Source organism: Ranitomeya imitator, chromosome 3, assembly GCF_032444005.1.
Source record: "Ranitomeya imitator isolate aRanImi1 chromosome 3, aRanImi1.pri, whole genome shotgun sequence".
NCBI classification, from domain to species: domain Eukaryota; kingdom Metazoa; phylum Chordata; class Amphibia; order Anura; family Dendrobatidae; genus Ranitomeya; species Ranitomeya imitator.
In genome coordinates, this window is record NC_091284.1 from 747,916,929 (window position 1) to 747,932,679 (window position 15,751).

The following is a 15,751-nucleotide window of genomic DNA, read 5'->3' on the forward strand; positions in this document are numbered from 1 at the left end:
TATAAAAAATATGCTCATGGTGTTTTAAGGTCTAGGTATGCTCACACCAAGCCATGTACACAACACACAGTTAGGGCCAGAAATATTTGGACAGTGACACAATTTTCGCGAGCTGGGCTCTGCATGCCACCACATTGGATTTGAAATGAAACCTCTACAACAGAATTCAAGTGCAGATTGTAACGTTTAATTTGAAGGGTTGAACAAAAATATCTGATAGAAAATGTAGGAATTGTACACATTTCTTTACAAACACTCCACATTTTAGGAGGTCAAAAGTAATTGGACAAATAAACATAACCCAAACAAAATATTTTTATTTTCAATATTTTGTTGCAAATCCTTTGGAGGCAATCACTGCCTTAAGTCTGGAACCCATGGACATCACCAAACGCTGGGTTTCCTCCTTCTTAATGTTTGCCAGGCCTTTACAGCCGCAGCCTTCAGGTCTTGCTTGTTTGTGGGTCTTTCCGTCTTAAGTCTGGATTTGAGCAAGTGAAATGCATGCTCAATTGGGTTTAGATCTGGAGATTGACTTGGCCATTGCAGAATGTTCCACTTTTTGGCACTCATGAACTCCTGGGTAGCTTTGGCTGTATGCTTGGGGTCATTGTCCATCTGTACTATGAAGCGCCGTCCAATCAACTTTGCAGCATTTGGCTGAATCTGGGCTGAAAGTATATCCCGGTACACTTCAGAATTCATCCGGCTACTCTTGTCTGCTCTTATGTCATCAATAAACACAAGTGACCCAGTGCCATTGAAAGCCATGCATGCCCATGCCATCACGTTGCCTCCACCATGTTTTACAGAGGATGTGGTGTGCCTTGGATCATGTGCCGTTCCCTTTCTTCTCCAAACTTTTTTCTTCCCATCATTCTGGTACAGGTTGATCTTTGTCTCATCTGTCCATAGAATACTTTTCCAGAACTGAGCTGGCTTCTTGAGGTGTTTTTCTGCAAATTTAACTCTGGCCTGTCTATTTTTGGTATTGATGAATGGTTTGCATCTAGATGTGAACCCTTTGTATTTACTGTCATGGAGTCTTCTCTTTACTGTTGACTTAGAGACAGATACACCTACTTCACTGAGAGTGTTCTGGACTTCAGTTGATGTTGTGAACGGGTTCTTCTTCACCAAATTAAGTATGCGGCGATCATCCACCACTGTTGTCATCCGTGGACGCCCAGGCCTTTTTGAGTTCCCAAGCTCAACAGTCAATTCCTTTTTTCTCAGAATGTACCCAACTGTTGATTTTGCTACTCCAAGCATGTCTGCTATCTCTCTGATGGATTTTTTCTTTTTTTTTCAGCCTCAGGATGTTCTGCTTCACCTCAATTGAGAGTTCCTTTGACCGCATGTTGTCTGCTCACAGCAACAGCTTCCAAATGCAAAACCACACACCTGGAATCCACCCCTGACCTTTTAACTACTTCATTGATTACAGGTTAACGAGGGAGACGCCTTCAGAGTTAATTGCAGCCCTTAGAGTCCATTGTCCAATTACTTTTGGTCCCTTGAAAAAGAGGACGCTATGCATTACAGAGCTATGATTCCTAAACCCTTTCTCCGATTTGGATGTGGAAACTATCATATTGCAGCTGGGAGTGTGCACTTTCAGCCCATATTATATATATAATTGTATTTCTGAACATGTTTTTGTAAACAGCTAAAATAACAAAACTTGTGTCACTGTCCAAATATTTCTGGCCCTAACTGTATGCATGCACATACAGGCACCACCTATAGTTCATGGGAGATCTCCTGAAAAATGAGAACCCTTAGGCCTCAGACCTTTTTAGGCCTCGCTCACACTCGCATATAAAAAAAATTGCTCTGTTGTTCATCCTCAAAAGTTGAACAAGCGTCCTGCCTACTTCATGCAAGTGCAATGCGAGTGTGTGATTTTTTTTCTCGCCTATCATCCGTATACAATACGTTTTTAACATCATAACTTAATCGTAACTTAAAGCTAGTTTACTAAGTTACTAAGTAATAAAGCAATCTTATATAAAGATATAGATGGATAAATGATAGAAATATATTAGATTTATTAGGCTAAATAAGGCTAAACACATTTTAGTGCCACATGAAAGGCACTAAAGGGTGCAAGTTTATTATGTAGGGGGCTTGTGAAATTCTATCTATCTCTCTATCATCTATGTATCTATCTACTGTATCATCTATGTATCTATTATCTATCTATCTATCTATCTATCTATCATCTATCTATCTATCCAAATCTATCTTATTTATCTATCCATATCTATCTATCTATCTATCTATTCTGAGGGTTCAGGCTGTGAATTTACTGTACTCAGCTGATGAAATGTCAGGATTCCCTTGAGATGTGTGTGTAAAAATCAGACGGCACTCACATGGTCCATGTGCAGGTCCATATTTTTCTCGCACCCACTGACATGCATTGGCGAGTTTCGTCCGATATTCGCGGACATACGCAGCATGCTGCAATTTTTTTCCTCAGTCCGATTACAGCTGAGGAAAAACTCACAGATGCGCACCGCCTCGTGGAATAACATTGGGCAGAGTGCCATGCGATGTTTTCTCACATTGCGCTCCTCCATATTATACGCCCTAAGATGTAGTCCCGTATTGGCATGTTTCATCTGTGATCACTCAGTCTGCAATAAAACATGGACATGTGAACAGCCCCATAGACTTCAATGTGTATTTGTTATTTCCGTGAAAACCACCGAAAAGTACATGTACATTAAAAATTAACAAAAAAGGGGAAATAGCCAGCTCACTGATATTACAAGGTGCATGGAACTCCGTCCTGATGAGACGTGAAAAACGTAGAAAAAAAAGTTTGATGCTCTAGCTCCTTGGAGAAAATTTCAAAATGTATTCAATTTATATTAAAACATACAAGACGCTCTTGGACCGCACTACAGTGAACAAGAGAACAGCGCGACGCGTTTCAATCGCCGCCACAGCCTTTATAAAGATCGCTGCGGTTATCGAAACGCGTCGCTCTGCTCTCTTGTTCACTTTTCTGCGGACCAAGAGTGTCTTTTATGTTTTAATATAAACAGAATCAATTTTTTACATTTTTTACAAGGAGCTGGAGCATCAAACCCTATTATTCTAAATTAAAAATGAACATCTGAATGAGGTCTAAGGGTTGGCCCATAGGATGAAAAAGCTGTATGCAGTATCTGCTGGGGAATATAGTAGCGGGCATGTGGAGGACATTTTAATAAATCTCTACATGCTGCAAAACTTTTCAGCACAGAAAGTGACATACGGCACAAGAGGGGTAAAAATCACAATGAGCCCTCAGCAACTTCTGTACATGGATAAAGAGTTTACTATGAATTTGCTGTGTGTTTGAGGTGAAAAGTGGTGATGAAGTTGTGGCCAAAAAAACTGCTGGGCTTGGACCAGGCCCAAAAGCAATGCTGGAGCATCTCACATATTTTTTATCTATGTCTAATCCAACAGCTGTGAAAATGGAGACATATTAAAGTACAAAAGAACCCGATAGAAGTCTGCTGATGCCTTAATACAGTTCCTCACAATGCAGAGGTCGTATGGGCCGTAATATGACAGTGTGTCTGAGTAAATGTACTTAGCACATTGATGTAAAGGTACCTTCACACTGAGTGACTTTGTAACGATAACGATACCGATCCGTGACGTTGCAGCGTCCTGGATAAGCGATATCGTTGTGTTTGACACGCAGCAGCGATCTGGATCCTGCTGTGACATCGTTGGTCGGAGCAGAAAGGCCAGAACTTTATTTCGTGGCTGGATCTCCCGCAGACATCGCTGAATCGGCGTGTGTGACGCCGATTCAGCAATGTCTTCACTGGTAACCAAGGTAAACATCGGGTTACTAAGCGCAGGGCCGCGCTTAGTAACCCGATATTTACCCTGGTTACCAGTGTAAATGTTAAAAAACCAAACACTACATACTTACATTCCAGTGTCTGTCGCGTCCCCGGCGTTCTGCTTCCCTGCACTGTGTCAGCGCCGGCTGGCCGTAAAGCAGAGCACAGCGGTGACGTCACCGCTCTGCTTTACGGCCTGCGCTTACACAGTGCAGGGAAGCAGAATGCCGGGGGACGCGACAGACACCGGAATGTAAGTATGTAGTGTTTTTTTTTTTTTTTACATTTACACTGGTAACCAGGGTAAACATCAGGTTACTAAGCGCGGCCCTGCGCTTAGTAACCCGATGTTTACCCTGTTTACCAGGGGACTTCAGCATCGTTGGTCGCTGGAGAGCTGTCTGTGTGACAGCTCTCCAGCGACCACACAGCAACGCTGCAGCGATCCGGATCGTTGTCTAGATCGCTGCAGCGTCGCTAAATGTGACGGTACCTTAAGAGAGCAACTCATTGATTTTGCTAGTTACCGTAATTTATCAAGGGAAAGTATTTATCATTAAGCTATGCCATAAATGCATGATAGACACAAGGCCCACCACATCTGTAGATAACCACTCCATTACAATGTAAATGATATCTGCGTAAACAGTGCTGAGATAAACACATATTATAGTAAAATTTCAATTATAGGCAGCATTGTAATATAAATAGAAACTAATTGTAAAACATTAATAAGTGATATAATATACTTTCATAGATAGATGGAACCAAATGGTAGTACAGTGATTACCTTGGGTGAACTGGTTGATGCTGTGGTTCCCCTTGTCCAAGTTGATCAGGAATCCATGACTTGGGCCTTGAGTAATTCGGATGCGTAGAGAGATGTGGGCGCTATCTCTGTCCTCTGCTTTAAGGAACTTATTAGTGATCAAGAATCCCAAATGACCAGTGCTCAAAATACGCAGAGTTGGGGCCCCCTTATTCACTACAATCTGCGGCACCCCGTTATCCACAGCTATAATCCGAATCTTCATCATCTGGGGCTGCCGGGTCTCATAGACAGTGTCAGGAAACACATAGAAGTCAGTGTGGGTTCCATCAGTCACCGTGAAGGAGAAGCTGTCCTCAGTAGACTCGGTACCATCATGTTTGTAGCTGATAAGGTTATCATTGAGATCTTGCTTTGTAAATGAGGTGACCGATTTGGTATTATTATATAGGATCTTTCCATGAATTGGCACCTGCGTGATTATAAATTTAAGACGTTTATCTCGGGTATCTCTGTCCTCCACGGTAAGTTCAAAGGGGGTGATCAGCTTATTCTCACGCTCTCTCACTGCCAGTTCATGGATGGTCAGCACTGGCTTTTTATTATCAACATCAGTGATGGATATTCTAAATGTGCGAAAAACTGGATTATATCCATCAGTGACCTCAAATTCAAAGCTGTCCATCTTTATTTCGTCATCAGATGTATGGGTATAATAGATTTTATTACCAGCTAACTGCAACTGGGTGAATGATGTGATAGGGACCCCTGGTAGATCGGTGCACTCCAAATGTCCACGCACAGGAGCCCTGGTGATGCTGAAAATTAAATGTTCATCAGGGCTGTTGAGATCACTAGTGCTAAGCAGGTCAGTTGTAAGTGTTACCTTCCCTCCTTCTTTTAGAGATACCCCTTTACTAATCACATCTGGAAAGACCATATCGATGCCCCCAACGGTCACATAAAAGTATCTATCAATGAGAGGATTTATACCGTCCGTAACATCAAATTTGAAGAGATCACGAATTCCCTCTTGGCCAAAGTGATGGTACTGTATTAATTCCCGATCCACCTCATCCTGAGTGAAGTTCATACCTAGTGTAATGTTTTCAAGGTCACCATTTGGTCTTCTCCGTTGTAAGAGCCCTTGGCCAGGCCCATAGCGTAATATATAGGTCAAAGTTTTGTCATCAGAGTCCATATCGGTTGCTTTTAATACTTTATTATTAATTAGCTTTGTTTCCTCAATTTCTACCTCTAGTCCATCATTAATGGTCATTCTCGGAGTTTCATCATCCACAGGTATGATCATAATCAGAACAGTTTTGACCACTGAATGTTTTCCATCAGATAGTTTTATCTCAAAGCTGTCGTCTTTGGTCTCGGAGTCATCGTGTTCATAAAGGATGGTGGAGCTTTCCTTGATGTCATCATGGCTGAAGCTATCAACTATCACAGTGCCATTAGTGAGCTGGTTCACAATATGTCCATGTTTGGGTGGCTTTGTGATGAAGAAAATAAGGTCATCTGCTGGAATATCTGCATCTGCCCCATTTAGTATTGGAATATCAATAACAAGACTCATTCCCTCCATGACAACAAACTCTCTCATAAAGATCTCTGGCTTTTCATCATTGGCTGGCATGATAACAATTGGCAAAAAATGTTTTTGGGAAAAATTTATGCCATCTGAACAGTGGAAAGTAAGTCTATCTTCAACTGGTTCCACACCTTTGTGGATGCTCTGTACATAATAAATGTGTCCCAATCTAATATCTTTCAATGTAAAGGCACTAATAGACGTCCCTGCTCTAGATTTTTCAGAGCCTGGTGCTGGTGAGATATTTTCAAGATATCCAGATGTAGGCTGGACTACAATAGTGCAAAGAATGTCATCATTGGGAGTGTCCTTATCTCGAGCTTTTAAGTGGGAAGGTGTAATCACATTTTTTTCTCCTTCAATAACTGCAAATTGGTCACCCACTGAAACAATAGGCGGCTGGTTATCCAGTGGAAGGATGGTCACTTGAACACGAACTCCAGTGACTCTATTGCCACCAACAGTCCATTCCTCTGACATGTCAGATAATGTTAAATTGAAAGAGTCCTCTTTTTTCTGTAAACCAATTTCTCCAGATGTGTGAGAATATACAACAGCACCATCAATGATGTCCCTTTGAGAAAATCTTTCAGTGCGGATGCCATTGACCAAAATATCTCCAAAAAGTGGTGGATCTTCCACAATGAAGGTTAGCATGAGATCATCCGTATCTGCGTCAGTGCCTTGAATGACATTTGATGTGATTTCAGCAGAGCTTCCTTCTAAGACATCCAAATAGGAGCCAATTGTTCCAGAAGGTAGCATAAGTCTAGGCACTTCATCATCCACTAGTCGCACAGTGATTTTAATGATGATTGTAAGCACGTGCACTCCGTCACTAACATCAAGGGTACACGAATCACTTGCAGACTCCTCACCACTGTGCATATAACTTATCCTTCCATTTCTAATGTCATCCAAAACAAATGTCTCGCCAACATCCATCACATGATTGGAATACAGTACTTGACCATGTCTTGGAGACTGGGTCAGGGTGAATGTAATTTTGTCTTTACCTGTGTCTGCATCTGTGGCATCAAGTTCTGTGGGAGTGATAATGTGACTTCCTCTTTCAAAAACAGTAAATCCCGTATTAATAATATTCGGGGGCTTGTTGTCTACAGGCTCCAGAAAAATTGTAAAATCCCCTTCAGCTGTATTCCCAGACATATCCTCTACGATATAGTGAAACTGCACTACACGTGGAGTAATGCCAAGTTCCAGGTCAGGTGGTTTGTAGGCAATTTTGTGATGGTTTACCTGGGCTTGTGTGAACTCTGTAACAATGTGGTCTGGATTTTCTGTAAGAACCAGAAATCCCATCACAACTGGGTTGTTTTCATCTGTGTCAGTTGGAGGAATAGTCACAGTGTATTTGAGGTCCCGATCATCAGAGTCCAAATCAGTGTATCGCAGGAACTTTCTCCTAAAGTGCGTTAAATGATATTCCTGTACCACCATCCTGAGGGTGGTACCTTGGTACAATTCTGGAGGCAAGTCATCTATGGGATTAATTTTTACTACAAATGTGTGTTCACCAGACTGATTAGGAGGATCATTGTCATCTTGAACCCTAAAGACAACTTGGTCCATGACTGGGACAGTGCTGTGTGGTCCAATATGGTTGTAATATAATTTACCGTCTAATATGTCTTGCTGAGTCCACTCTTTTACTTCCTTTTCATAAAGATTTAGTTCAGGTAACAATTTCCACTCTGAAGGGTCTTGAGGTATCTCAGATTGACGTAACACTATTTGGCCAAGTATTGAGTAGGGTAAGTCCAATATGAAACGTATTGTTGAGTCTTCTGAGTCAATATCTGTTGCACTCAACACGACTGGAGTCACAGACGACACTTCTTTCTCGGAGATCATTATTCCTGTGTTGGCATTGACTATAGGAGGTTCATCGTCAGTTGGCACTACTGTTATTGGAAAGAGGAACTCAACCTGGTGCTGTCCATCTGTCATGCGGAAGATGATGTTGTCACTGTATGTGTCACTTCCATCATGTTGATAAATGACTCGAGTTTGGTCCAGATCAGAAGCAGTAAAAAATTTGGAACCCTCTGGTGATCCAAGCAGGTATAACTGTCCATGCCTTAGTCCATCTAATACTGTCACTTTAACATCATCAAGATTGTCCTCATCACTGATTTGTAAGTTTTGGGCACTAGAGAGGGCCCTTGATTGCCCTTCAAACAGAAGCTGCCCAGTGTTGCGTGTAACCACAGGGGCAAGTGTATTCATAGGTTTGACAACAATCATAAAGGAGAAGGGCTCAGATACTGCTCCTTCAGTGTCCACCACCTCCAATTCTACTTCAAAGATGCGCTCATTGTCAGAGTCCTCAGGTGGGGGTTTGTAAGCTATCCTAAATTCCTGCAGATCCCTCTGATAGAAGGAGGTAATGGGCAAGTTGCGGTCGTCAGTACTTACAATTTGTCCTTGTCCTGAACCAAAGGAAGAAGTGATATTAAATATAAGATCCCCAGGGTCAGATTCCAAGTCCTCTGCAGCCAACATGTCAGGAGTGATGGCTGTCATGACAAACTGATCCACCTCCATCATCATCATTGCTATGAAGCTAGGCTTAGGCTGAGTGTTCTCCAAACCTTCCTTGATTCTGACCAGGATTTGGAAATGCTCTTGCTTTAGTAAATTCCCAACCTTATCATGCAGCTCCACCAACATTGGGATATAGTCCTTGTTGGGTGACTGGGTGGAAGCTGTGTGTTGGTAGCGCACCCCTTGCAGAAGAAACTCTCCACAATCCACCATATGCCCAGCGCTGCCCATCACTCTGCCATACCTGGGCAATCCAGCAAGGTCCAGAAGTGGGGTGATCTTGCACACTTCAAAAGTCCTATCATAGGTGAACTCCAGGACCTTCTTATCTATGGGGTTACTGGTGCCCAGCAGCTTGTCTACTGTGAGAGGCATGTTCCTTGTCACCACCTCCAGCTGGGTGAAGAGCACCTCCACCTCGATCATGAAGGGTATGATCACAGTGCTGCTCTGGGTATCGTATCGCAGCTGAAGCTTCACCCTGTCCCTGGCAGGACTGCGGGCACCCAGGTGAGAGTATCTGACTTCCCGGGCTCCAAACTCACATGGGAACCTGTTAGGTGAGAGGTGCCCGGGTCCCTGGGACAGAGGGTCATTGCTCAGGACACTAATGTGACACTTGTCTCCAGGCTGCACTTGTATCACCAGGTCCAGGACAGGGTCCAGGTACACAGATCTCCCAAAAGGCACCCTGATCCCATTATTGGCCACCAGGATCTCCTCTTCCAAAGGTCCATAAGTCAAGGGTGCAGCTTCCAGCACGCCCCTCTGTGCCCATGTGTCTCCGGTCAGCAGCAGGCAGAGTCCCAGCACCAGCACCCTGTGCGTCCGCAGCTGCCGCATGGTGAGTGTCGCAGGTGGTCGCAGCGTTTTTTCTCGTTCACTTGTCCTGCGGAGTCATTCAAGCAGCAGCAGCAGCAGCGGTGGCCGGCAGCGTGTGTGATCTGCCCCCTGAGCCTGCACACCGGGCTTCTCCCTGTGAGGCTGCCTCTAATCTGCTGGGAGTCCCAGTGCAACAAGTGGGAGGAGGCAGCGGAGGCTGGGGAGAGCGATTGGTGCAGGGAAGGAAGTGGTGAGCGAGCGAGCAGCTGCCTGTCACCCTGTCACCAGCAGCAGGTGACCTCCCGGGGACCTGCTGCTGGGACATGTAGTCCCCCACACAGATTTACTCCTTACAGCAATGTTTCCCAATCAGGGCTCCCCACAATGGAGCTGTCGCTTACAACAGAGAAAGTAACCTGACTTCATCCTGCTCATCAGCTGTTACCAAAATCCAAACTATAGCCCCAGCTAGTGATGTGTTACCTGTACTGGGGGCAAGGTCCACCAGTCTAATACTAAACTCCTTATACCCCAGCACATGGGTTTTTTTAGATTTGTTTTTTAGGACCTCCGCTGATGTAATTATACTTTGCCCTTTGACTTTTTTTCTGCTTTTGGCAGAAATCTGACAAAGTTTTAAAAATAAAAAGTTATATATCTTTATCTTATTTTTTTTTTTGGTTTAACTCTTTTATTACCCTACCTAACCCTATCCCTAACTCTAGCCTTAGCCGTAATCCTGTCCCTAACTCTAGCCTTAGCCCTAACCCTTAGCCCTAACCCTAACTTTAGCCTTAGCCCTAACCCTAGTCTTGGCCCTAACCCTAGCTCTAACTCTAGCCTTAGCCCTAACCATAGTGTTTACCCCTAACCCTAGCACTAACTCTACCCTTAGCGCTAACCCTAGTCCTAACTCTATCCTTAGCCCTAATCCTAGCCCTAACTCTAGTCTTTACCCTAACCCTAACTCTAGCCTTAGCCCTAACCCTAGCACTAATTCTAGTCTTAGCCCTAACCCTAGCCCTAACTCTATCCTTAGCCCTAATCCTGGCCCCAACTCTATCCTTAGCCCTAATCCTAGCCCTAACTCTAGTCTTTACCCTAACCCTAACTTTAGCCCTAACCCTAGCCCTAACTCTAGTCTTTGCCCTAACCCTAACTCTAGCCTTAGCCCTAACCCTAGCACTAATTCTAGTCTTAGCTCTAACCCTGGCCCTAACTCTATCCTTAGCCCTAATCATGACCCCAACTCTATCCTTAGCCCTAATCCTAGCCCTAACTCTAGTCTTTACCCTAACCCTAACTTTAGCCTTAGCCCTAACCATAGTCTTTACCCCTAACCCTAGCACTAACTCTACCCTTAGCGCTAACTCTATCCTTAGCCCTAATCCTAGCCCTAACTCTAGTCTTTACCCTAACCTTAGCCTTAGCCCTAACTCTAGCCTTAGCCCTAACCCTAGTCTTTGCCCTAACCCTAGCCCTAACTCTAGCCTTAGCCCTAACCCTAGCACTAATTCTAATCTTAGCCCTAACCCGTAGAGCTCTTTTCCATTTGCGAGAAACACAACCGTGTCTCGCATGTGAAAACCAAGCTCTGGCGCCGGCACTTGGGAGCGGAGCGTGCAGCTCCATGTGTTGCTATGCAGTTAGGGCTAGGGATAGGGCTAAGACTAGGGTTAGGGCTAGGATTAGGGCTAAGGATAGAGGTAGGGCTCTTTTCCATTTGCGAGAAACACGTACGTGTCTGCATTGTGAAAACCAAGCTCTGGCGCCGGCACTTGGGAGCGAAGCGTGCGGCTGCATAGCAACACAAGGAGCTGCACGCTCCGCTCCCAAGAGCCCTACCTCTATCCTTAGCCCTAATCCTAGCCCTAACTCTAGTCTTTGCCCTAACCCTAGCTCTAACTTTAGCCTTAGCCCTAACCCTAGCACTAATTCTTTCTAGTCTTAGCCCTAACCCTAGCCCTAACTCTAGTCTTAGCCTTAACCCTAGCCCTAACTCAGGGGCGCCGCTACCATGCGGCAAGTTGAATACTTTGCCTCAAGCGGCACCGCCTTCAATGAAGAGAGGGGGCGGCAGATTCTGCCGGGTAGTAACTGAATTTGCGTCATAGACGCAGGTTCAGTTACTACTGTATTCAAGGCTCCCAACCATCCCGAATGGGTGAATCCCCTCATCCAGCCTTCTCCGGCTCATGCGACCGGTCACGTGATCGTGACATCATCACAGGTCCTCAACCTGAAGTCACTCCTCTCCTGCATCTGCCGGGGCTGCTCATAGAAGACTGTTCTGTGCGCACAGGACCTGTGATGATGTCACCAGATGGGAGGAGTTAGTGGTCACATGATCAGTAGCCTCAGTGTATGCAGGACTCTGCTGTGCTGGTTGTCATGGTGCTGGAAGAGGGTAAGCCTATGTGTGGGGTCAGGATGGGTTTACAGTGTGTATGGAGCGGAGCCGTGTGTGTACGAGGTGTGCGGAGCTGAACCATGTGTGTATGAGGTGTACGGAGCGGAGCTGCGTGTGTACGAGGTGCATGGAGCAGAGCCGTGTGTGTATGAGGTGTACGGAGCGGAGCCGCATGTGTATGAGGTGTATGGAGGTATACAGACGGAGCCGTGTGTGTATGAGGTGTACGGAGCGGAGCCGTGTGTGTGTACGAGATAAGCGGAGCTGAGCCATGTGTGTGTATGAGGTGTATGAAGCGGAGCCGCGTGTGTACAAGGTGTGCGGAGCAGAGCCGCGTGTGTACGAGGTGTGCGGAGCAGAGCCACATGTGTACAAGGTGTGCGGAGCTGAGCCGCGTGTGTACGAGGTCTGCGGAGCTGAGCTGTGTGTGTACGAGGTGTGCAGAGCTGAATCGCGTGTGTACAAGGTGTGCAGAGCTGAGCCGCGTGTGTACGAAGTGTGCGGGGCTGAGCCGTGTATGTACTAGGTGTGTGAAGCTGAGTCGCGTGTGTACGAAGTGTGCAGAGCTGAGCCGCGTGTGTACGGGGTGTACGGAGCGGAGCCCTGTGTGTACAAAACGGAGCCCTGTGTGTACAAAGTGTATGAAGCTGACCCGTGTATGTGTACGGAGCGGAGCAGAGCCGTGTGTGTACGAGGTGTGCGGAGCTGAGCCGCATGTGTACGAGGTGTGCAGAGCTGAGCCGCGTGTGTACTAGGTGTGCGGAGCTGAGCCGTGTGTGTACGGGGTGTACGGAGCGGAGCCCTGTGTGTACAAAATAGAGCCCTGTGTGTACAAAGTATATGAAGCTGACCCGTGTATATGTACGGAGCAGAGCCGTGTGTATACGGTGGGGGGGGGGGGGAAGGGGCATTTATCATTCCCCTCTTCAACTCCTGACCCAGCTGTTCTCTCCCCCTCCCCCACACCCAAGATACTTTGCAGTGGAACAGGGAAAATTAACCTCCAGTTTCTACTTAGAGCTCAGAAGGATTCAGCTAGTCAGTTTTTAATCATGTGAGGTGATAGACCTAATGGAAAAGAGAAGAATTATCTGGGTAGAAATGCAAAATGAGCAAGTGTAAGTACACAGTACTGTATAATATGATAACTGCAATATATTAAAGGGAACCTGTCACCCCCAAAATCGATGGTGAGGTAAGCGCACCATCATCAGGGGCTTATTTACAGCATTCTGTATGTGGCCTTCAGGCCTGTTAAGTAAAGAGAAAATCATGACCTCGTGTGAACGACCCAGCGGTCACAGGAGTATCGCAATGACAGCCACGGGGGTCTGCTACATTACATGATCGCATTGCACCGATGGACTTGTGATGCGCTTCCAGCTCGCACATCTGCAAAATGCCACTGTCGGTGATTGACAGCAATATTTAACTGGTTAACAGTCGCAGGTGGATCTTGGCTCCACCCCCGGCTGTTAGAGGCACTGGATGGCTAATTAAATATACGTCATCGGTCGTGAAGGGGATGATTGGCCCCACCGTAAAGCACCAAGCACATGTACAAGGTTTAAAAGTCATTCTGTGCTTACAGAGACCCTTTAAGATTGTAAAGCGTGTGTTAAAACATTACATTTCTTTGATGTTAGGCTATGTTCCCACGATGAGCCGTTTGTGAGTTTTTGATGCTGCAAAATTTTTGCAACTATTATTTAAATTAGGTTACTTGTGTTTTTCATTGCATTTTCATGTGCATTTTTAGCGCATTTTTGACTCTGCAATGTTTATCTCTGGTGTATCATATTTTAAATAAGGCTGCTTTGTGTTTGATACTCCCTGGTATTTGGTTTTCACAAAGCTTTATTGATATACTTAGGTGTGGATTATTACACGTGTTATTGGTGCGTTTCCACTGCTGAAACACACTAAAGACACATGTGCATTTTTTACCTGCGAATTTTCAACATCTAATACAAGTCTGTGGGAAATTCTGCAAAGAAAACTCAGCGTAAGGCAAGAGAAATTGACGTTGTGGATCTAAAATTCGCACATTACAATGAGTAAAAAAGCCGCACAGTGGGCATAAGGTTTGTATAAATCCCAACTGCTTTGCTGGAACTGTAAGATGCTGCGTTTTCACACAGCAAAAATATGCAGCGTTAAAAACGCACTAAAAGCTCATTGTGGGAAAGTAGCCTTCGGGTTTTGGGGTAGGTTTTTATACTGTCGCTTTTTTTTGTTGTTGTTTTTTCACAGGGGGCACTTTTTAAAATCTGGGATACTTCTAGCAGATCTCTGTCGCAAAATTAAGAAGCAACGCATGCTGGGACAGTTCAGTGTAGTGGGGCGTGCTGAAGTTTTGCATCCCCGTATAATTTGGCGTTTGGGGCAGCTCCGTTTTTCCCCTCCACGCAGAATGCACTGAGCTTTTTTGAGGCACCAAACATTCTGCTCTATTTATTGCGTTTTGTTGCATTTTTTTCAGAATTTCACTTTTTTACGTGTTTTTGGGCTTTACTAAAATGCTTGTGCATGCCCTCATCATTTCCCGCCTCAACTATTGCAACATCCTTTTTTGTGGCCTACCTGCTAACACCCTTGCACCTCTCCAGTCCATCCTTATCTCTGCTGTCTGACTAATTTATCTCTCTCTTCGCTACTCCTTCTCTTCCCCCCTCTGCAAATCTCTTCACTGGCTCCCATTCCCTCAGCGTATCCAGTTCAAATTACTAATACTGACCTACAAAGCCATCCATAACCTGTCTCCTCCATATATCTCTGAACTGATCTCCCGATATCTTCCCTCACACAATCTCCAGTCCTCCTGAGACCTCCTTCTCTCCTCCACAGTTATTCGCTCCTCACCTAATCACCGCCAAGACTTCTCCCGAATATCCCCCACGCTCTGCAACCCTGTACCCCAACACGTCCGACTATCAATCACATTCGGATCCTTCAGATGGAACCTGAAAACCCACCTCTTCAAGAAAGTCTACAGCCTGCAATGACCCCGCTGCCTCCTCACCACTCCCAGAGCTACCGCCTCCCGGAGCTACCGCCTGCTGCAACCCCCAACCTACTGTCTCCTTCCCCACCATCCTGTAGAATGTAAGCCCACAAGGGCAGTGTCCTCACCCCTCTGTATCAGTCTGTCATTGTTACGGTAAGTGATATCTGCAATTTGTATGTAACCCCTTCTCATGTACAGCACAATGGAATCAATGGAATATAAATAAATAATAATAATAGGATATCATATGGGGGCAGGATGGAGACAAATGTTGCCGAGTTCACCTCAGGTCATGCTGTGAGTCTGCATATGCTCAGTGACATCAGTGGTAGTCTCTGAGGCTGCGCAGCGGCGCCGCCTGACCTGAGGTGAACTCAGCAGCGTGGGAAAAAGTTCAGAAACTTTCCCACGCTACAGAGTTCATGTCCGGTCAGGCGGGAGGCTGTGCAGGCAGCTTTTCATTCATTACACAGTGGTTTACAGTCCTTATGTGCAGCTTTCTTCTTTAGACAGGAGTTCTGGAATTTGCTGTGCACTCTTTGGAACACTCATCAGAATAACAAAGATGTAAGGCCACCGATTTACTGACAGTAGTGAATAAGGGTTTCCAAGATAGATTGGATCCCAACAGTAGGACATGCCCCAGTCATAAATTTATGGCATATCCTATGGACATGTCAGATATATATGAGATGGGAATTGTCATTTGATCAATAAAATA

General features: G+C 45.2%; 1 protein-coding gene and 1 long non-coding RNA gene across 2 annotated transcripts in view; one reads left to right on the forward strand and one right to left on the reverse strand.

Moving 5' to 3' along the window:
* Positions 1 to 9,746, reverse strand: part of FREM2 (FRAS1 related extracellular matrix 2) — a 337,360-nt gene extending 327,614 nt beyond the window's left edge. Inside the window, exon 1 of the mRNA XM_069758934.1 lies at positions 4,645 to 9,746. Coding sequence (XP_069615035.1) covers positions 4,645 to 9,634 — 4,990 coding nt within the window. The 5' untranslated portion in view covers positions 9,635 to 9,746. The remainder of the gene's footprint in view (positions 1 to 4,644) is intronic.
* Positions 1 to 14,986, forward strand: part of LOC138671060 (uncharacterized) — a 73,562-nt gene extending 58,576 nt beyond the window's left edge. The window contains exon 3 of the long non-coding RNA XR_011319419.1: positions 14,871 to 14,986. This is a non-coding gene — a long non-coding RNA (uncharacterized lncRNA). The remainder of the gene's footprint in view (positions 1 to 14,870) is intronic.
* The last annotated feature ends 765 nt before the right edge of the window (positions 14,987 to 15,751 follow it).